Raw genomic sequence first — 22,353 nt, 5'->3', positions numbered from 1 at the left:
GAAAATTATTGTTGTATCAGCTTGTAGTTTTGGAGCAATGTCTTGTGTAACATTTATGAAGGAAACATATGCCTATCAAAATGACGTCTCATCTCTTAGCTTACCCGACTTTCATTACGGTCAACCATATCACAGAAATATCCGGACAAAATTATACTTCTGAGTATATTTCTAACACATGCCCGTCAAGACCTCCATCACAACAAACACTGGGGAAGCGTTCGACTTCCCAATCCGGATTTCACCTGCAATTCAAGTGGATACAAGACATATATTTTATTTTATTTACCTGAATTTACCTGAGGGCCATTATCTCTCTAATGGCCTCGACGAGGACAGAAAGTCGGCGGTTTGTTGAAGGTCCCTCCCTCCCTCCCATTTGTCCTGATGAGTTTGTAGAGTCTGGATTTTGATATTCAGCAGTGTTCGGGCAGCTACGGCTTCGGGCGGGTAGGCGGTTCCATGGGTGAAAAAGAAGATATACATACAAAGATACAACAAATAATAATAACAAATAACATTGTATTTAGGAAAAGTACATACACAGATGCAGAGTTACAAACATACTGTTAGATTTATGTATAGAGCTTGTACATACAATACCTAAAGCCACTTACGACTATATAGCAGGGGTGGCCGGTCAGAATTCGGCTCAAAAATCACGCTCAGGAGTCAAATTTCCAACATTTCAGATATTTTGAAAACTGCAGGGGGGTTTGGGCAAATACACCCATCGCCGTTTTCAGTAATTGGCATATTTTCGGTATAAAAAGTCGTAATTTGAAAACGAAAATAGGTGCAGAGTCAGAATTCGGCTCAAAAATCACGCTCAGGAGTCAAATTTCAAACATTTCAGCTATTTGAAAACTGCAGGTGGGTTTGGGCAAAAACACCCATCGCCGTTTTCAGTAATTAGCATATTTTCGGTGTAAAAAGTCGTAATTTGAAAACGAAAATAGGTGCAGAGTCAGAATTCGGCTCAAAAATCACGCTCAGGAGTCAAATTTATGTCATTTACGATATTTTGAAAACTGCAGGGGGGTTTGGGCAAAATATGACCCATCGCCGTTTTCAGTAATTGGCATATTTTCGGTATAAAAAGTCGTAATTTGAAAATGGAAATAGGTGCAGAGAGTCAGAATTCGGCTCAAAAATCACGCTCAGGAGTCAAATTTCGGACATTTCAGATATTTTGAAAACTGCAGGGGGGTTTGGGCAAAATATGACCCATCGCCGTTTTCAGTAATTGGCATATTTTCGGTATAAAAAGTCGTAATTTGAAAATGAAAATAGGTGCAGAGAGTCAGAATTCGGCTCAAAAATCACGCTCAAGAGTCAAATTTCGGACATTTCAGATATTTTGAAAACTGCAGGGGGGTTTGGGCAAAATATGACCCATCGCCGTTTTCAATAATTGGAATATTTTCGGTATAAAAAGTCGTAATTTGAAAATGAAAATAGGTGCAGAGAGTCAGATTCGGCTCAAAAACCACGCTCAGAAGTCAAATTTCGGACATTTCAGATATTTTGAAAACTGCAGGGGGGTTTGGGCAAAATATGACCCATCGCCGTTTTCAGTAATTGGCATATTTTCGGTATAAAAAGTCGTAATTTGAAAATGAAAATAGGTGCAGTCAGAATTCGGCTCAAAAATCACGCTCAGGAGTCAAATTTCCGACATTTCAGATATTTTGAAAACTGCAGGGGGGTTTGGGCAAAATATGACCCATCGCCGTTTTCAGTAATTGGCATATTTTCGGTATAAAAAGTCGTAATTTGAAAATGAAAATTGGTGCAGAGAGTCAGAATTCGGCTCAAAAATCACGCTCAAGAGTCAAATTTCGGACATTTCAGATATTTTGAAAACTGCAGGGGGGTTTGGGCAGAATATGACCCATCAACGTTTTCAGTAATTGGCATATTTTCGGTATAAAAAGTCGTAATTTGAAAATGGAAATAGGTGCAGAGAGTCAGAATTCGGCTCAAAAATCACGCTCAGGAGTCAAATTTCGGACATTTCAGATATTTTGAAAACTGCAGGGGGGTTTGGGCAAAATATGACCCATCGCCGTTTTCAGTAATTGGCATATTTTCGGTATAAAAAGTCGTAATTTGAAAATGAAAATAGGTGCAGAGAGTCAGAATTCGGCTCAAAAATCACGCTCAAGAGTCAAATTTCGGACATTTCAGATATTTTGAAAACTGCAGGGGGGTTTGGGCAAAATATGACCCATCGCCGTTTTCAGTAATTGGCATATTTTCGGTATAAAAAGTCGTAATTTGAAAATGAAAATAGGTGCAGAGAGTCAGATTCGGCTCAAAAACCACGCTCAGAAGTCAAATTTCGGACATTTCAGATATTTTGAAAACTGCAGGGGGGTTTGGGCAAAATATGACCCATCGCCGTTTTCAGTAATTGGCATATTTTCGGTATAAAAAGTCGTAATTTGAAAATGAAAATAGGTGCAGAGTCAGAATTCGGCTCAAAAATCACGCTCAGGAGTCAAATTTCCGACATTTCAGATATTTTGAAAACTGCAGGGGGGTTTGGGCAAAATATGACCCATCGCCGTTTTCAGTAATTGGCATATTTTCGGTATAAAAAGTCGTAATTTGAAAATGAAAATTGGTGCAGAGAGTCAGAATTCGGCTCAAAAATCACGCTCAAGAGTCAAATTTCGGACATTTCAGATATTTTGAAAACTGCAGGGGGGTTTGGGCAAAATATGACCCATCGCCGTTTTCAATACTTGGAATATTTTCGGTATAAAAAGTCGTAATTTGGAAATGAAAATAGGTGCAGAGAGTCAGAATTCGGCTCAAAAACCACGCTCAGAAGTCAAATTTTCGACATTTCAGATATTTTGAAAACTGCAGGGGGGTTTGGGCAGAATATGACCCATCGCCGTTTTCAGTAATTGGCATATTTTCGGTATAAAAAGTAGTAATTTGAAAATGAAAATAGGTGCAGAGAGTCAGAATTTGGCTCAAAAATCACACTTTGGAGTCAAATTTCCGACATTTCAGATATTTTGAAAACCGCAGGGGGGTTTGGGCAAAATATGACCCATCAACGTTTTCAGTAATTGGCATATTTTCGGTGTAAAAAGTCGTAATTTGAAGATGAAAATAGGTGCAGAGAGTCAGAATTCGGCTCAAAAATCACGCTTAGGAGTCAAATTTCCGACATTTCAGATATTTTGAAAACCGCAGGGGGGTTTGGGCAAAATATGACCCATCAACGTTTTCAGTAATTGGCATATTTTCGGTATAAAAAGTCGTAATTTGAAAATGAAAATAGGTGCAGAGAGTCAGATTGGGTGGTGGGTGGTGGGGGGGGGGGGAAGGAATTGTGCCCTAATGGAAAGAATGGAATGAACAGTGTTAACCACACCACACACACACTAGAAAGTGAAGGGACGACGACGTTTCGGTCCGTCCTGGACCATTCTCAAGTAGATTGTGACTTGAGAATGGTCCAAGACTAACCGAAACGTCGTCGTCCCTTCACTTTGTAGTGTGTGCATGGTTTGGTCAATATTTTTCACCCTCGTTATTGTGACTCCTGGCCTGCAATGGAATGAATAATCCAGTGAAACTATTCATGAGTTACAGCCCCGCTCCTGTGCCAGGCAAGTCCACTACGGGCTCGCCAAAGCCCGTGCTACTTGCAACTTTTTGTTCCCAGTAGCTAAATCTAAAACAACAATGGTGCATAACCACTTGGACAGTCGGGGATTGAACGCCGACCTGCATGAAGCGAGACCGTTGCTCTACCGTCCAGCCCAAGTGTTTGGGCCCCATTTGCCCTGAGCTGATAAGGTTGCCTAGTCTCAGAGTTAGCCACACATGGATCAGTATATATCCCCCCCCCCCACCCTAGCTGGTATATATGGAATACCACGTCCCTGGCCGCATCCAGAACGCATTGAAATGAGTTGCAACAGCCGTCCACGTCGCTATCCAGCGCCCAGCCACACCACACTCTATGTACGGGCTCACCATAGCCCGTGCTGCTTGGAACTTGTTCCGAGTAGCTGAATCTATAACAACAACACACTCTATGGCTGCTTCTGTTGTTGCCGCCACCGGCGGCTAGTTTTAATCTTATTTACCAGAATTTACCTGAGGGCCACTGTCTCTCAAGTGGCCTCGACGAAGACTGGAAGCCGATGGCTTGTCAAAGGTCCCTTCTCCCCGCATTTGCACTGCCGATTTTATACAAGAAAATATTGCTTAGGTTTATCTAAGTCTCTCTACGCCAACTGATGACCTTTCCTATGATACAACCCAAAACAGATTTCTAATTCCCGGCCACGTTTCCTTTCACCTGATGTCGCTGTTCACCTAGCAGTAAATAGGTACCCAAGAGTTAGGCAACTGCTGTGGGTTGCAACCTGGGTAGGGTCAGTATGGTTGGCCCAGTGAGAACTCAATAGCCTAAGCAATGATTTTCTCCCCCCCCCCCCCCCACCAACAACGAGCATTAGCTGCTAGGTGAACAGAGGCACCAGGTGAAAGGAAACGTGCTCAACCGTTTTTGTCCTATCCGGGGATTGAACCCGGGTCTCTAGGTTGTAAGCCGAGGACGTACGTAGACTACTGTGCTACGGGGCCAAGTTTAATATGTTGTCTAAGGTCTAACATATCTCTAAACTTGTCCATGAAGGACAGATGAAAATGTATATATGCTGGTTAGCATTGTATAAATGAATGGCCACGTCTTCGGTAAAAAATAAACTAAAGAAAATCCACACAACACATGCGTCTGCTTTTTGGGACATTGCGGGAAAAGGGCAAATATTGATGGATGCGGGAAGAAGCCTATAGGCAGACCACTCCCGTGCTCAGTCCTCCCCCATCTCTTGCAGGAAATAATTGTTCTGCATGGTTGTGTGTGTGGATCATCTTTATAACTCTGAAATTTGTAAAATGATCTTGGTTTACTGGCAAAGGGAGAGACGAACAGGAGCAATAATGAGGGAGGAGAGATGTATCCCTGGACTAGGTGGTGCAATGAGTACAGGTCAATGAGCCAGCACGTTCTCATTAACAAAGGCCAAATGTTGGTTAATTCAGCCGCCAAACTCTGTTTATGAATGAAAAATCGTTTACACACGACTCACAACTGGTGATGTTCGAACATTTATCGAACAGTGCTTCGATTAAGACCTCTTTCCGAATCCAACCCATTCTCCAGCCCGTCCTCCAAACAAAGATCCAAAAGTGATTCCATGCACCCGCCAAACCCCCTGTTTATGAATGAAAAGCGGTTTACAAACGACTCACAACTGATGACGTCCGAACACTTCCAGATCAAGTGCTTCGCTCATGTCCTCCGTTCGAACCACAATTCTATAAATGCTTCACCCACAAACTTATAAATATAAATAATTACCAACAGAACCTAAACACCTAACCTAACCTACGCCAAACTATACATATAACTTTTATGTATAAAAATATTAATTTATATATGAGAACAAATCAATTTTTAGAACACAGTATGTTAAAACTGATGAATGCGTCTGGGGAGGACGGCCTCTGCTTTAAACAGACTGGTGTGAGAACGGGTTGCCCACGTACTACAAATACAAATAATCGCCAACAGAACCTAAACACCTAACCTAACCAGTGCCTAAATATGTACAATATGCTAATATAAAATAATATACATTTATATTTGATAAAATTCCTGTTTTGAATATTCCTGTTTTGAATGAACAGCATGTTAAAATTGATGAATGCGTCTTTGTGGTCAACCGCTGGATGGAATGGACTTGGTCCGAGGACGGGTTGCGGGTTGGTAGTATCCTGGAGCTGGTTTGGAAGATGCATTCTACTATGGGTGAGCTACGATCTGGGACCTCTTGCTTATTATATTTATATAAGCGATTTAAACACAGGATTGAACAGCATAGACAATGTGCTGTACTTATGAAGTAATTAAAGTGAAAAGATATATGCAAATTGTTTAGGTTTTAATCTGGAAGATAGCATGGTAAATGTACGTGTTTTGAAATAGTGTTGTTTGTTGATTTATGGAACAAGTTGCCAGGTAACATGATATAGACATGTGGTTTCGTTTGATTGCTTCTGGAGGTAGGTTAGATAAATTGGTGGTTGTGATTAGAAATAAATTGGTGGTTGTGATTAGAAATAAATAAGACCGGCCTCGCTAAGTGCCCTACAGTTTACCTTGTACCTGTGCTGTTGGTGGCATATCCGAGTTTGTATGTTGTGGTACCATTTGTCCCGCCTGGGATTCGAACTCTGAATTTTCGATTATGAGTCTAGAACGAACTCAACTGTACTGCCGGGACCCTTCCCGGTGGTACCGTAGTAGACGTGGGGACCACTTGATAGGGTAAATATATGCAGTATGAGTTTGGGAGGGATATAAATAGGAGCTGCCACGTATGGGCCAACAGGCCTTCTGCAGGTTCCTTAATTGTTGTGCTCTTAATTTCACCGATGAAGTATTATATCGACATTTATCTGGTTAATGTTTCTGATATTCATAGACGCCATAAATAGTCAGTATTTTATAGGCTATTTGATTTTAAAATTTATTATGCACTTCTATATCCATCACAAATGGGCGGTAATGGGAAAAGTTAGACTAGAGGCACATAATGGGCTCAGGAGCTAAAGCCCGGCTATATACACTCCTATTCAATTTCCTCTTGTTTTGTTAAGAGCTGCGATACATGGGATATATATAAAGAATATATTATTTTATAAAGTTTGTATGGGGTAATATATATATGCCTGTAGCTTATTAAACTTGGCTATATGCATATGTTTTAGTGAAATTGAAAATGTTCTTAAGACAAGTGTCCGGAGTATAATTCAAACTGTATCCGAATGTCTGCATAGTTACCTCGACGACGACTTGGACTTCACCTAAAACCGATAATCTATCTATTTTTTTCATGCCCGGTTGAAGTTATTTCTAATATATGAAAATCAGTCTACAAACATCAATTGAAAGTAATGGAAATAAGTAGATTGAAACACGGTAAACAGAAAAGTTAAAGTATCCTTGATTTACATTACCGTCTGATCAAGATGATGTTAGGCTAGAAAGTAAGTATTAGGGAATAAATAAGAGATTGGATATATATGTATATATATATCAGAAAGTAGAATATCGGCAAATATAGGAGAATAATGTGCTTGGCGCTCGTCAACTGTTGGTGTCATCCGCCATACTGGATTGGCAGCTCCCCGCGAGACAACTTCCGGCTCACGTTGTACCTCCGTGTGTCACTACTGCCTTTGAGAAGTCCCTCGGGACTAGCGTGTAGAGGTCGAGCATGTCAGAGAGCAACAGTGCACCAGACTCGTGGGAGGCGGCAGCTGACGACACCCCGGCCACACACGCCACCAACTTCACCACACTCAACGTGAACGCCCCGGTCTTCATTCCCAACGTGAATGCGCCAGAGTTCGTTCCCAGCTTTATGAAGGAAGAAGGTGGCCAGACCCAACCTGCGGCGCCAGGTGAGTCTGGGTGGTGTGTGTGGGGAGGGTGGGCGAGCCCCAGGGCGGCCCAGGCCTCCTGCTGGAGATGTGGAGGCGACGCTGATGTAGGTCATGTGTTTGTGGTGGCCAGCTGGTGCTGTGTGGTGCTCTCCTCTCTCCACCAGCCTGCACCACCTGCTGGTGCTGTGTGGTGCTCTCCTCTCTCCACCAGCCTGCACCACCTGCTGGTGCTGTGTGGTGCTCTCCTCTCTCCACCAGCCTGCACCACCTGCTGGTGCTGTGTAGTGCTCTCCTCTCTCCACCAGCCTGCACCACCTGCTGGTGCTGTGTAGTGCTCTCCTCTCTCCACCAGCCTGCACCACCTGCTGGTGCTGTGTAGTGCTCTCCTCTCTCCACCAGCCTGCACCACCTGCTGGTGCTGTGTAGTGCTCTCCTCTCTCCACCAGCCTGCACCACCTGCTGGTGTTGTGTGGTGCTCTCCTCTCCACCAGCCTGCACCACCTGCTGGTGCTGTGTAGTGCTCTCCTCTCTCCACCAGCCTGCACCACCTGCTGGTGCTGTGTGGTGCTCTCCTCTCCACCAGCCTGCATCACCTGCTGGTGTTGTGTGGTGCTCCCCTCTCCACCAGCCTGCACCACCTGCTGGTGCTGTGTAGTGCTCCCCTCTCCACCAGCCTGCACCATCTGCTGGTGTTGTATGGTGCTCTCCTCTCCACCAGCCTGCACCACCTGCTGGTGTTGTGTGGTGCTCTCCTCTCCACCAGCCTGCACCACCTGCTGGTGTTGTGTGGTGCTCCCCTCTCCACCAGCCTGCACCATCTGCTGGTGTTGTGTGGTGCTCCCCTCTCCACCAGCCTGCACCATCTGCTGGTGTTGTATGGTGACCAGCTGGTGTTAAGGCTACTCCTTGGCTCACTACCCTGTACCATCTGCTGGTGTTGTGGTACTCTTCTCTCCACCATAATGCCTCCTGCTGGTGTTGTATGGTGGCCAGCTGGTGTTCAGTTTGTGGGTACTTCCCTCCACACACGTGTTGTGTGATCACCTGTCCGTGTGATGGGTAATCTCCTCACCACGCCACGCGACCCTATATGCCGTCGCTACCAACATGGGCCGTCCCACAGCACACTTTCAGCTTTATGGTCATTACAGGACTACATCGACACTTATGAGCTGTCTAGTCCTGCTGATTGTCACGTTAATGTATTAATTCACATAGGTATTGCCTTACCCGATCAACCAGGTTGTGATTCATACGTCAGGCTGTGAGCAGCTGTGTCAAACAGCCTGGTTGATCAGTCTAGCAACGAGGAGGCCCGGTCAAGGACCTACAAGGACCAAGGATGGTTTTCTACAGACTACAGCGATGCTTATGAGCTGTGACTTCCTCCTGCTGACTACTATATACAGCAAGGGAATGTTCTCTCTGTCTTCTCCAAATTTGGACTGGCAGGGCGAGCACGGCTTAGTCCCGTTGCTGCCCCTGATACCATCATCATCATACATCACCATTGACAATGTTCTCTATAAAGAATGGTAGTGGACTTTATTTATATTTTATTCCTGAAAAGCATACCAAAGTTTAAGTAAAGATGCATGGAGCATGGTGTGTAGTAACGTGTTCATGTGTTTTATCAAGCTTTGACATTTTAAACAATTGAGACCATCCAAAATATTCGCAAATTGGCGAGTTATATGTGCTTTGTGTTCACAATCATACAACTGGAGTACAGTTTACTTTTAGTACATGATTGCCAGTGAACTGTGTAAGCTAACATAATCTAACCAAGTCTTGTCTATATACAATTTCTTAAGAGGATCTGTGTGGGAGATGTTTGTGTATGATGTGAATGTACCTCCAATGGTACAACAGATGGTTTTATTGCTTATTAATTTTCATACCAGGTTTACTAGACTCGTGGTATTTGTTCGGAGTGGTTGGATCATATTACCTAGTCTAAGTGTACAATGCTGTTACCTAATGCAAAATGATTATAATAAAATTCATCACATGACAAGTGTGAACTGATGCAGATTGCCCAGTGCTGTACAGCAAATCCATGATATACATTTAAGAATGTGTAAACCACTTGGTATTGGATGGATGTACTAGTTACATACTAAAGCATTGAACTATGAAATATAGTGCCAATACTATATTTCTCAGCTAGTTGCCTCACTACCCAGCCTTGTTCACTGCTTCTCTGTAAATGTTGTCATTTCTTCTATGTTAAGATGCCTCCTCTTTCCAATACCTTTTTTGTCCTTTTTGGCCATATCAATACATAAAATGATTCACACCTTTTTGCTGTCCATGGAGTAGGGTCATAGTGTAAATGCAAGCTGGTTTGGAATAATTTTATATGATCCTTAGAGATATATTTTTAACACTTTGAGATTACATAAATATTTGAGATTCAGAAAAAAGTCTAATGCCTTTACATTAGTGTATTAAATATCTATCTACAGTACAGGAAAACAAATGGGAATTGGTGTAATATATGGAAGTGTTGTGCAGGTGGAAAAACTGTCACAGCAGTGTAGTTACCCATATTGAATGAATCGACACAGTTAATACTGCCTCGTTTTCATCACGGCAAACATAAAAATAGAGTAAAGGAATTAGTGTCTGGGACAGTTTCCGGTCCCAGGATGGAAAAAAATGCCCCAAAGTCATCGTAGTATGTACTAGAATGGCAAGTTAATAGGTTACAATGTTAGTATGATGGATATCTTCCAGTAAACACGAAGTAAAAATATTTGAGAAATGTAGAAAAAGATTTTTTCATTCCTTTCAGGCAGATATATATGATTCCTGAAGTTCAAGGTAACATACTGTAAGACACCTAGGGAAGGTTATCCTAGGTATAATATGATTTGTGAAGATTACTGAACAAAATTATTGGTATGTATCTTTGGTCTCCTGTTGGTGATAATTGCTCCTTAAATCATTTGGGAGAAACCCATCAATTCGAAAAGGACTGCCATCCTTCATTGCATATAAAAATAAAATTGTGACACTGATTCTTATGATCAATAGCACTGAACACATAGCTGTTTACCGTGTTATTGTAAAGTACTCAATTGCCAAAGAAATGATCCACCCAGTTGAACACCTCTACAATGTTTGGAGGGTTAGGTACCTGTTGTAGGTTGCATTCTTGGGATGGTCAATGGTTAACCTAGGTTAATCTTGATAAGCCTAACATGATTCCTGACTCCAGCTCCTAAATTAAAGCATAGTAACCCACACCTTCACCAACATCCCACCCTTACACTCATCACGCCCACCTCATAATGCACTCTCCAAACACACATTCTTCCCCTATGTATGACAACTTTTTTCATATAGTATATATTATACAGTATATATATATATATATATACATGTATATAGGATAGTATACAGTATTTGTTTTTAAGAATTGTCTATTTACAAGTGTACAGTATTGCTAAAAATATCTGGCTTAGGGCCAAGATTTCTTCTTTAATCGGCAGAGCTCTGACCATGCTTGATTAATATGTTGCCTGCAGGGAAGAAAGAATCTTATGCTTGCTTCTTCATGCTCTGAGTGTTTGGAATCTTTATTAATAGGCAAATAGAGAAATTCCTACTTGGTTTATTCGTTGCTACAGATCCGCCTCCAGAGCCGGTAGCAGGTACGCCTGAAGAGTCGACCATAAACAATGACGGGGACATCACAGCCGATTCGTGGGAGGAAGCGGCTGATGCTGCAACTCCATCACCAACTCGTGAGACGCCTCCAAGCCCTCCCACGCCAGGCACGCCAGACGAGGATGATGATGAGGACAGTGATGAAATAAAAAAGCCCAAGAAAAAGCCATTAGATGAAGATGATTCTTTACCTAAGAAAGAACCTGTTAATGTTATTTTTATTGGTCATGTGGGTATGTATTTCTTTTAAAAATCCTCATTAATTATTAAGACTGCTATGCATGTTTCTCACTTGCTTCTTTTTTCTATGGTATAATTCATTTTATTAATGTAAACAATTATCCTGTGAATTGTAAAAAAAAACATGTGGCCAATTCAGTACGGTACAGTGGACTTCTTGTAGACCAGCTAGGTTAATTTTGGACCCATTTGCAACAAAAGCACCAGCATAGCATAAATGTTTTTGCTATTTACCAAGCATTATTGTTTAATTAGTACAAAGATAACATAAAATGTGTTGAGATAAAATGTTGGAAAAAGTTTTTTTAAATAGGTCTTCTGAGCCATTCTACATTTGTTATTCTCTAAATTAAAACTGAACTGGTTCTGTTTGAAGAGTCAGGCTGAGGAGATAATCTGCACCAGCACTAGGGGTTAGTTCCAACAAGTCCCTAATGGGTCATACTGTCATTAAGCAGTACTGAAGATCATTATAACTAGCACAGGTTGTCAAAGCCTATGGAACTCTAAATTTTAACTGAAACCACCATGTAGCCTGCTTGAAAATGTCGATTACCAAATTAGCTACTATCATATTATGACAGGCCTTTCCCTTCTTTCACTATTAAAATAGCTTGAGGTATTAACATGGTAAACCTGATTACATGTTAATGGCTTTGCTGTGATCCAAGTCCTAAAAAGAAAAGTACTGTATGTTGTGAAAGTATGATATTCTCAAGCACTTGCATTTTGTAAATGTGTGTAATTAGTGGAAAGCTAACCTTCCTGTAATTTTTCTTGCAGATGCTGGGAAATCAACGATTGGTGGTCAGATTATGTATTTGACTGGAATGGTGGAAAAGAGAACCTTAGAGAAGTATGAGCGGGAGGCGAAAGAAAAGAACAGAGAGACGTGGTACTTATCTTGGGCACTAGATACAAATCTTGAAGGTCAGATTTCTATTCATTAAATTTCTAATTGAACATTAGCTTTGTTGTGTGAACTTGTGGCAGAAATCTGAAAGGTGCTTGTGTGTTGATAGAAATTGATTGGTATTGTCATTGTCAGTACCAATGACACCCAACCAATGAGTAGGGTGAGGGGCAGTTGCATATTAGAAAAACACTGAATGAATGTATTTAGGTGATCACTCAAATACTAAGTATTTATAGTGGGATGTGTGATTTGATTCATTGAGTGCAGTTGAGTGTGATGGGCTCAAGTATGCTAGGATATATAACTCAAACTTGCCTCTTAGACCTTGATAAATTAATATTTGAAATACAGTAAAATATACAAATGGTTGGTTATCCTTGGTAGGAAAATATCATTCATTGTTTTGTTACCTGCAGCTCCTTGTTTCCACAGTATTGGAGACAGTGGTGTTGAGGCACTGGCCATAATCTGGCTGCTTCATACATTCTATGCTAATATATAAACCTGCAATACTTGTCTATAGTAATAAACCATAGGTAAATTTTTTCTTGTTGCAGTAGAGCTTTTTTCTCATTGTATCAGCTTGTACAGTACTGTACTATGCATTAAAGTCCATCCTAAATTATTATTAGTGATTTAGGCCATCTTCAAAAAATGATTTTTCTACTTAAAAAAAAATTGGTTGCATATTATAAATTGGTTTACTTAAACCCTCCTTGATTGTGTTGAATAATGTGTTATTTATCTTGCTACTAGAGCGTGACAAGGGTAAAACTGTAGAAGTGGGTAGAGCGTACTTTGAGACGGAGCAGAAACACTTCACAATCCTGGATGCTCCGGGTCACAAAAGTTTCGTGCCTAATATGATTGGTGGTGCCTGCCAAGCTGACTTGGCTGTTTTGGTAAGTAGCATCTACACCTCCACAATTTGTTTGATATTCTTCAAAAACACGTTGCTTTGTAATTCATTCAATGACTTGCCATTAACTTCTTATAGATAGTTAATTTTCCTTTTAATTAATATTTTAGGTTATATCTGCAAGAAAAGGTGAATTTGAAACAGGGTTTGAAAGAGGTGGCCAGACGAGAGAACATGCCATGTTGGCCAAGACGGCGGGAGTAAAGCATCTTATTGTGTTGATCAACAAGATGGATGATTCAACAGTTCTATGGTCAGAAATTCGCTACAATGAATGCAAAGAGAAACTTGTTCCCTACCTCAAAAAGGTCAGTTGGTCTGTTTTTAGGATTTAAGGTGTACTTGGTAAGAATGGTTTGTAATGTTTCACATTGTTTGTTTCATCTTAAACACCTAATTGTATTGACACAAAACCTCTCTTCATTGTTAATTTAAAATGTACAGTGCTAATAAATTGCTAACTACATTAAACGTGGGTAATAACGTTTCATTCACATTGGCTCAAGCCATAAAAGTGGAAGACTAGTTCAACCAACCGGACTACTGAACACCCACAATAAAGGAGAATCTCTGAGAAACATAACTAGTATCCAACTGAGACTTTAGGCTTTCCCTGGGATAATAATGTGAACAGGATAACACCAGCAGGATTTGGGTAGTTAGTAAACGTAAGACTATCATTTAAGAATCTTAACAAGGAGGCTTTAAAGCCCATATGCAATGCCTGTGTAAGACCATTACTTAGTATGCAACACCAGTATGGAACACATACCTTGCGAAGCAAACTTCTGAACAAACCTTTGTTCAGAGGTTTGCAGATAACTTAGTACCAGAATTTAAGAGGGCTCAGTTAAAAGAACAGGATGGAACATGCCCTTACAACCACAGGAGCGAGAAAACATACGGGGGATACGATCATTACTTGCAAGATCCTGAGGGGAGCAAAGTGGACAAAGGAAGCCTATTTAAATTGAAAGAGGTAGGACAGGGACACAAGTGGATGCCATAGAGATGTAAGGAAGCTATTGTTTCCTGTATGACTGGTTAGCAGATGGAATGCATTGAAGGACGAGGATGTTGAAGCCAATTCCATCCACAGCCTTATGAAAAGAATGATAACATTGGTGTTGAGAGAGGTAATTAGTGCTCCAGATAGAAACTGCTAGGAGGTGCGCATAGAGGTAGAGCTCGCTCCCTTCTAGTCACTGATAAGCAATGTTCCGTATGAATTGTTGTACGTATTTGTAATTTTAATATTTTATGGTTTGAAAGGTACCAGGCATAGGGGGAGGTGGGATACCTTTCTTGACATATATTGCAGTAGTTTAGTATAAAAGTACTGTACAGTCATTAAACTTGCATAGTTATTACTCTTTATCTTGTGGTGGGTAGAGGTGAATAAGACAAGTTCTGTATAGTATATGTTAATAAAAAAAATTTAATCTTTTTATTTTCTCCACAGGTTGGCTTCAATCCAAATAAAGATATTATGTTTATGCCATGTTCAGGACTCACTGGTGCTAACCTCAGAGAATCTATTGATGAAACTGTGTGTTCGTGGTATAAAGGTCCAGCATTTATACCATACATAAATGACCTACCAGCTCTAAATCGTAATGTTAGTGGACCTTTCATGATGCCTGTGGTAGATCGCTACAACGACAGAGGAACAATTGTTATGGGAAAAGTGGAATCGGGATGTTGCAAGAAAGGGGATAGCATCGTTGTTATGCCAAATAAGGTAAGTTAAAGTTATTGACCTGGTATTGAAAAATTTACCATTTACTCAGTGAAGGTGCACTTCTCCCTGCCCTGGGTCAGCATATTGTTTAATTCTTGAAATTTAAAAATAATTTAACTAAATGAGCTGAAAATATTTTAAAATGTGTTTACAAATTCCATACACAGTACAGTACTGTACTTCCTTGGATATACTGTATAGTAGAGGAATAATTTTCTTGAAGTTGCAGAAGTTAGTGATTCTGGTGGGAGTGATGTGGTCTGTCACAAGTTTAATGCTAATGGAATGGTGAGGAAATGCTTGACTAAATAGTTTCAGCAAACTGGTAATTTTAGAAATCTTATTTGGGTGAACTGGCCAAATCGCACTACTGGTTACACCATGCATGTATAATTTTCATAAATGGGACACTAGTTGAGCACCATAGTGTTCGTGACATGGGAAGACATTGAGGCGTACATAGTAATTAAGGGTATTGTACACATTGGTGGTAGTACCGTTATTCCAGGGTAACAATCCAATGGGTCTCCATTTCTAATTTCATTGGGATGGTGTTATTTTCTAAGTTAAGATTTGATGCCAGAGTATAACCATATCCCCACTGGCTTGTAAGCCCTAATGACTTAAATCCAACACTGTAAGGATATATGCCTTGTTTAATTTGGTACTGTATGTGCAAGTGGCTGTTTTATATTGATTGTCACTTTTTAACCCGTGCATTTTGCCCTTGCTGGGAACCTGGCCTAAAATATAAGCAATAATTATAGTACGAGACGATTAGAATTGGCTAAAATAGGAAATTGACACTTCTTTTTGATCTGTGGTCAATATTAAACTTAAAGAAAAAAATTATACATTGCTTGCTTAGGGTAAAGATACAACTACAATTATTGGAGATTTCATAGAAAGTATAATTAATCTTTGAAGTGTGATGCTAAATGGATATAAGGTACCAAGCTAATAAAAGTTAGGATGATTGGCTTTCGTGAAAGTAGTAAATGGTGAAAATGACAGAGAAAAGTGTTAAGATATTTAGTTAAAGTATAATAGTATGGATGAAGTTGGTTGGAAAATAGAGGTTAACAGAAAGTTAGAGGAAAGAATTTAGGTAGTACTAGTTGGAAAAAGATAGCCACTACGGTCGAGAGAAGTGAAGGATTAGTGATATTGCACTTGGGACACGAGTGAACAGTCGTGAGTTCTGTAATGTGTGTAGCTTTGCTTGATACTTTTTTAGCATTTATCACTGTCTACAAATTTTAATTTTGTAATGTAGAATTTGTTATATTTTATTATTTTGTTACTACAGACTCCAGTCACAGTTGACATGTTGTGGAGAGATGAGGATGAAACCGGGTCAGTAAACTGTGGTGAGAACGTCAAGGTGAAGCTACGAGGTGTAGAGGAAGCTGACGTTGCACCAGGGTTTGTTCTCTGTGATCCTAATAACCCATGCAAAACGGGAAGGATATTTGATGCACAGGTAATGCTTATCACAACATTTTCTTCTTTGCTCTTGGCTTCTTATCATGAATTTGTAACATAGTGTTTTATGCATAAATAACATAATAAAACATTACCAGTTTTGGATAGTTAAACACAAATATATTATTGCCATGTTTCTCAAAGTTGGGGAAGCAGTATAAGAATATTATGCTTATCCTTATACTATATCTCATTTCTGCCACTGTTTTGAATTCTTAAGCTATGGTGATATACTGAATTGTTATTTCAACATTTGTATGACAATTGTCAATGTTTGTTTACGCAGTCTGCATGCCAGTGATGTCCAAGTGGATTTCACAACTCTATGGCTGTAATAGTCGACCAGGACTAACCATTTGTCATTTAATCCATCAGTGTTGAGTGTACTAGAGACTTAGCTTTCTTCACATAATGATTTGGTCTTTACTGCCAGTGTTTGAATATAGGCAATGCCAATAAGATGCCAATATCAATTGTGGCATCTCCCAGGACCTGTGTACTCTTGTCTATCCTCTGTTTCCACTAAGTTGCCGTAATGTTAGTTTGCCACCTTAATCTCCAAGAGTCGTCCCACCATGAAACTTGGATGCTGGTGGGATACCAGTATCCCACCAGTCTGGACTGGTGGGACTGGAATAGGAATAGGACTGGAAATAGGCATTTCCTAAACTGTCAAAGAGCTTTTGATATTGTTCCTAACAAAAGGCTAGTGCATAGGTTCTCAAGAGAACCTATTAAGGGTTGAGCTAACTTCAGTGTTTAAAGTAAAGCACACTGAAGAGATTTTGTAAATATTAGTGTAAAGATGTTAGAATATAAGTGTCCACATAGGAGGACTAATCGAGCAAATGCAGGAGTCGGTTGTATATAATTCTCAGGAAATTATAATATTACTAATTTCCAGGTTGTTATCCTTGAACACAAGTCAATCATCTGTGCAGGCTACTCAGCGGTTTGCCACATTCACTCGGTAGCCGAAGAAGTTACAGTAAAGTTACTTATATGCCTAATTGACAAGAAGACTGGAGAAAAATCTAAAGTTCGACCACGATTTGTTAAACAAGACCAGGTAAGTTTTTGCATTTTTAAAGTTAGTGAATGTTAGTTTCTTATTTTGCTTGACTTTAATAAAATTCTTGGCAGCCTTTAGATTCTTTGCACTGTTTTTTATAACCAAGTAATTCTCTCAATTACTTGACTATGATAAAATCACGGAAGCATTAGAAGAAAAACAAAATGCAAATGTTTTACACAGACTTTGCAAAGGCATTTGATAAGTGTGCCCGTGATGTGATAGCCAAGTAGGGATTCGGTGACAGGCTGGTTGGGCCAAGCATTTTGATCTGCCATAGGCCTCAGACTTGATGCTTTGACTTGTGCTTTGCTTGTCACTTTGTCATATCTTGGCCAGTATATGTCTTACTGGGACACTGATCTGAAAGGTCACTTTTGCTGGTTAATTTAATTTAATTTAACAAATTCTGAGAACCCTCTGTATCCTGCAAACATGTTAAATTTCCGTAGTTACCTCACTTGCCCACACCTAATTCTAACCATCTGTTGCTAGTACTGCTTCCCTCACCTTCTCCAGGATAGTGACTCCCTACCATGTGAAATAAATAAATGGTAGTGATGAAAATAGTCGCTAAGTCTCCATTAATCATTTGTTCTTGCTTGAGACAACAAATTAGAAATAGTGGTGTATACAATTGTCGCTTTCCCAGCATTCCTCATTTTACTTTTCTAATTGGTAGCATTTCAAGAAGTTTTCTTGTGGAAGCAAAAGGCAGCCACTTTGTGTCTTTCCTTAATCATTATGTAGTCCTCTTAAACCTTTAGAAGTTTTAGACTAACATTGAGAAAATATTTCCACGCGCTTTAATTTCCATTTCAAGTTTGTGCAAGATATTTGTTTTTGTTCTTTTCGCAGATTGCAATCATGAGGTTTGAGACGTCTGGAGTCATTTGTATGGAAGCTTTCAAGGATCACCCACAGCTTGGACGGTTCACATTAAGAGATGAAGGTAAAAATTATTTTTATACATTAAAAAATAGATGGCAGTGCTTGTTAAATTTTCTTCATATTTCAGGTCATTACATTAGGATATTTGGTAAAGATAAATTTTTAGCTTTTGTGGTGTCCTTGAAATTTCTGCACATTGTCTTTGCATAATTGCATTATAAGCAACACAGATTTATATACTGCATAGGAATACTCCTCCGTTGTTAAAGATATTACAATGCAACCTTAATTTGGCTAACTAGCTTTGGCAAATCTACAATTGCATACTTTGCAGGCCAGAGTTAACCATCCTACGGGGGAATCAATGGGCCCAACTTGTTTACACCATTTTGGGGTTATGGCCATACCTATAAAAAATAAGATTGAAGGAGCTGGATGCTGAGTAATGGTGGTAGTGAGGGTGAAATCTTTGTAGTCAGGTTCTCTGAATAATTTATCATGTGATAGGTTGAAATTAAAATTATGGCTTATATAGAAGTTCTGCTACAATACCCTTGTGTGTCTATTGCCATGAGTATCTTGTGCATCATGATAATATCCTGTTTCTTCTTTTCACTAATTTTGGGAGGATGTGCTCCCTAAAACTGTCCTTATAGCTGAGCGCTCTCAATTTTGATACTAATCTAGTTCCAAACCACCTAGATTAGTGAAAATAACAAATATATTTCTGAAAGCCTTAGAACCAGTTAATCTGTTGGAGGGAATCAATCACTACATACTTCCTTAGCATTATGCCCCCCCCCCCCAAAAAAAAAAGTCAAGATTACACATTTGTCTGAGAAAAGTAAGGAAAAGTGCAGGGGGGGGGGGGGGGGCAGGGACTTCTGGTTTTGGGAAGGTGTAACAGGAAGCCAGGTAGCAGGATCATTGTCTTAAGTGCCTGATGTGAGGGTTGCTGATAATTAGCACAGGGGAAGAAGACTTTGTTTACCTTGGATGTTTACTTCACTTGTTAGTTTACGCAAAGTTGTTTGTCACGCAGGCCGGAAAGACCAAATAGCCATTTGATGATAACCACGAGTCCTGAGTGATTTCATTGCCTAATAAGCAACTGCAGAAGTGATCGCAGAATTTTTACACAAGGTCTTTGGTTAACTTGATTACATCCGTATAGATATTCAAACTATACTGCATTATAACACTATTGGTACACATACTAGGTAATAATAATAATAAGTCAAATGATGATGATCATAATGGCCCAGGTGATCAAGTAGTGGTGAGTGCATGTTGAGGGGTTAGTGGTAAGAGATGTTTGTGTATTCTGTTGTACTACTAGAGCTTGCACTGCCAAAAATGAACTGTGCTTTAAATTATGAATTTAAAGTTTATTGTCTTGGAATGTGTCGGTTTTCTTGCATTTCTTAGCAATGGACAATTTACTCCACAAATTTTGATACTCACAGTTTTCTAGGGTTATATTTCTTGATTAGGAATTGACTGATTGTTTTAATATGTACCTTCAAATTCAAATTAGCCGTATTCATCTGTAATGTCCTGCTCATCCAGAAAAGCATCCTTATAAACCAAAGACAATGCTATATTTTTAGCAGATTTCATCCTCTTATACCAATCTTTATGGGAAATGGATGTAATATATACAGTACCAAGTTGTTAAATTACTTTGGTCTTGGTGCCTGACCTAAAGCCTAAATTTCTAAATTGTGTGCAAATTTGGAGTAAATATCTCAATGGTGTTGTTACCAAGTTCCTTCAGGAACTAAAGGCAATATGTGCCTTTTCCATATCTTGTTCATTGTATCCTTCTTGTGATTAGTTTTAAGAATTAATTTTATTTCATAGATTTGGCAAGGGTATGCGTTTCCACCACCCCAGCTTTCTCTTGTTTCTCCTCCACCTTTCCCTCCCCCCCTCCCCTCTACCCATCCTCCCTTCTCTATTTTCTCTCCCCACCTCTTTCCTCTCTTTGATATCCCTTCCATTCCCCCTCATGCCTCATCTTTTTATGGGTGATAGTGTAGTTTAGTATAATGTGTTGCTGGCATAATAATATGGTACTGGGTATAGCTTTATTGATGAACTTCACATGATCCAACTGCATTTAGTTTGTCAATTTTGTTGGTATTAAGCTTGATATAATTAGTAGAAAGTTAGTGTAGACTAAATCTATAATAATATAAGAAATTGTTTATGAATATATAATTGTAAAACATTTAATTTTATTGTTTTGCAGGTAAAACCATTGCTATTGGTAAGGTTTTGAAAGTAGTGGAGTAATTTGTTGGACCATGGCGAGCCTTCAGCTAATAGCATGTCGGACACCTGAAAACATGAGTACTGAAGTTATGTGCAATGCCTTTCTTTAGAAATTTTGCTCATACCAGGAGCTTAATGAAATGTTATCGAGAGGTTCATTTACATACGTCAGTCTCAAGAGATCCATAAAGCTAACCTCAAAATGAATCACATGAAGGCAGAAGACTCGCACAATTGGTCCATCCACTAATCAGCAGAGAGAATCAAAGTGCGTGGATGTCCTGCCAGAATCTCCGCCTTTTCCCTCTACCTGCCATGCTCAACCCTCGAAGACAAATCCTCACTGCAAGATTGCGTCTTTGTATGCCCACAGTTGGCAGGCTGTTCAGAGAGAAATCATGGTGGAAGAAACGTGTAAATAAGATCAATATGGATTGTCTCTTTCATGCATCTCTATACAGAGATTTCCTGAGATAGCTTCATGAATGTGGTTTGTTGCGCATATTAGAAAGTGATAAAGTTCTCATAGTTATTGGTAAGAGTACAGTGAACTGGAATCTGTAGGCAATTGGAGGTTGAATGCATTGAAGGATACCACTGAGCACACAGTAGGCTTAACAGGAGGCAAATTTCTACTACCAAACCTCATGAAGCATGCTGACATCACTTGTAATGTATTATAAAAGTTTATAAAGTATATTCAGATCCCGTTTTTAAATTATTTTCAAGGGATACAAATTTTTAGACTGGGCAGTAATATACTGGGGAAATTAAAAGATCAGTGAATATTGCACTGTTCATGCCATAATTTGTCTTGTTAAAAAAAAAAAATATGTATTTAAAATTTAGTTTCATGAGCCCTGCTAAAGCCTTCTTGTCAAGGCCTTGTGAGTATCTTTTTTGAGGGTGAGAAGAAATGGCAGTGGGTATTCCTTCTTATGTGATAAATAGCACGTTACAGGTACCACACGCATCCTTACTTCTCCTCTGTGCCTGTGGTTGCACGTTTTAGTGTTAACATGCAGTGGCTTATATATGTGGTGGTTCTCCTCCTCGGAGTGTTACAGCTGTCCTTTCATTCACACAGCTGGCCAGTGGCGGGCTGTCCGTAGTCCAGATGGCACAGAGGATGAGAAATGGGACATTGCCTGTGCAGTGTGAGCCCAGTGCTACTGCTAATCTAGGAGTGGGGGCTCCAGAACTCCATAGCTTTTTTGTATTTTTTTTTTATAATATATATTATATATATAGCCTTCACCTTCTGGACTGGGAATGAGAAAAGTACTGGTGCTATGGAGTGTACTGGGTGCCTTGCTCTTTTCATAATTCGTGGCTTGTTCATGCTGCTAAATTGTTTGATTTTGTTATATTTGAGCTATTATATGTAATTCCATATGGAATTGCTAATGGTTCCTTGTATTATTCATAATGCAATTTTTTTTGTTTTGGCAGTTTATTAGGCTTAATGAAAAGATAGGTTAGTAAATCACAGAATTTTTTGTATTCCAAGAGCTGCCAGTAGCCCTTGTATAAAGAGTTATTTATATATTTGCTGTTGCAAATTTTTCTCAATAACCCAAAAATCTTTTTATTGTGGTTATCCTGTCTAAATGGAAAACTTGTTCGAATATACAGGACGTGGAGGGTGA

The 22,353-nt window shown here is 39.7% G+C and overlaps 2 protein-coding genes across 5 annotated transcripts in view; one reads left to right on the top strand and one right to left on the bottom strand.

Annotated features, from left to right (window-relative positions):
• Window positions 1-6,335, bottom strand: part of LOC123767575 (TAF6-like RNA polymerase II p300/CBP-associated factor-associated factor 65 kDa subunit 6L) — a 15,212-nt gene extending 8,877 nt beyond the window's left edge. The window contains exon 1 of one of the 3 annotated variants that reach the window (XM_069310603.1): window positions 6,199-6,335. Coding sequence is in view for 1 of the 3 variants with exons in the window: in XM_045757320.2 (XP_045613276.1) it covers window positions 105-128 (24 nt within the window). In the remaining 2 variants the exon portion in view is untranslated. Of the gene's footprint in view, window positions 1-104; window positions 259-289; window positions 335-6,198 lie in introns of those variants that run through there. The other 2 variants (XM_069310604.1, XM_045757320.2) reach the window with 2 other exon arrangements.
• Window positions 5,745-22,353, top strand: eRF3 (eukaryotic translation release factor 3). 2 transcript variants are annotated; one of them, XM_045757316.2, is made up of 10 exons: window positions 5,745-5,848; window positions 11,124-11,396; window positions 12,187-12,333; window positions 13,076-13,221; window positions 13,349-13,546; window positions 14,701-14,979; window positions 16,289-16,462; window positions 17,369-17,533; window positions 18,395-18,488; window positions 20,682-21,409. In XM_045757316.2, the coding sequence occupies exons 1-10, from the start codon at window positions 5,770-5,772 to the stop codon at window positions 20,723-20,725; spliced, it is 1,599 nt and encodes a 532-aa protein (XP_045613272.2). In that variant the 5' UTR covers window positions 5,745-5,769; the 3' UTR covers window positions 20,726-21,409. The 2 variants fall into 2 exon arrangements, with proteins under 2 accessions (XP_045613272.2, XP_045613271.1); XM_045757315.2 differs by lacking the exon at window positions 5,745-5,848 and adding an exon at window positions 7,198-7,506 and having other exon boundaries at window positions 20,682-22,353.

Source organism: Procambarus clarkii, chromosome 67 (genome assembly GCF_040958095.1).
Source record: "Procambarus clarkii isolate CNS0578487 chromosome 67, FALCON_Pclarkii_2.0, whole genome shotgun sequence".
Taxonomy (NCBI): domain Eukaryota; kingdom Metazoa; phylum Arthropoda; class Malacostraca; order Decapoda; family Cambaridae; genus Procambarus; species Procambarus clarkii.
The sequence above is the reverse complement of the archived record's forward strand: the minus strand, read 5'-3'. Positions and strand labels throughout refer to the sequence as shown.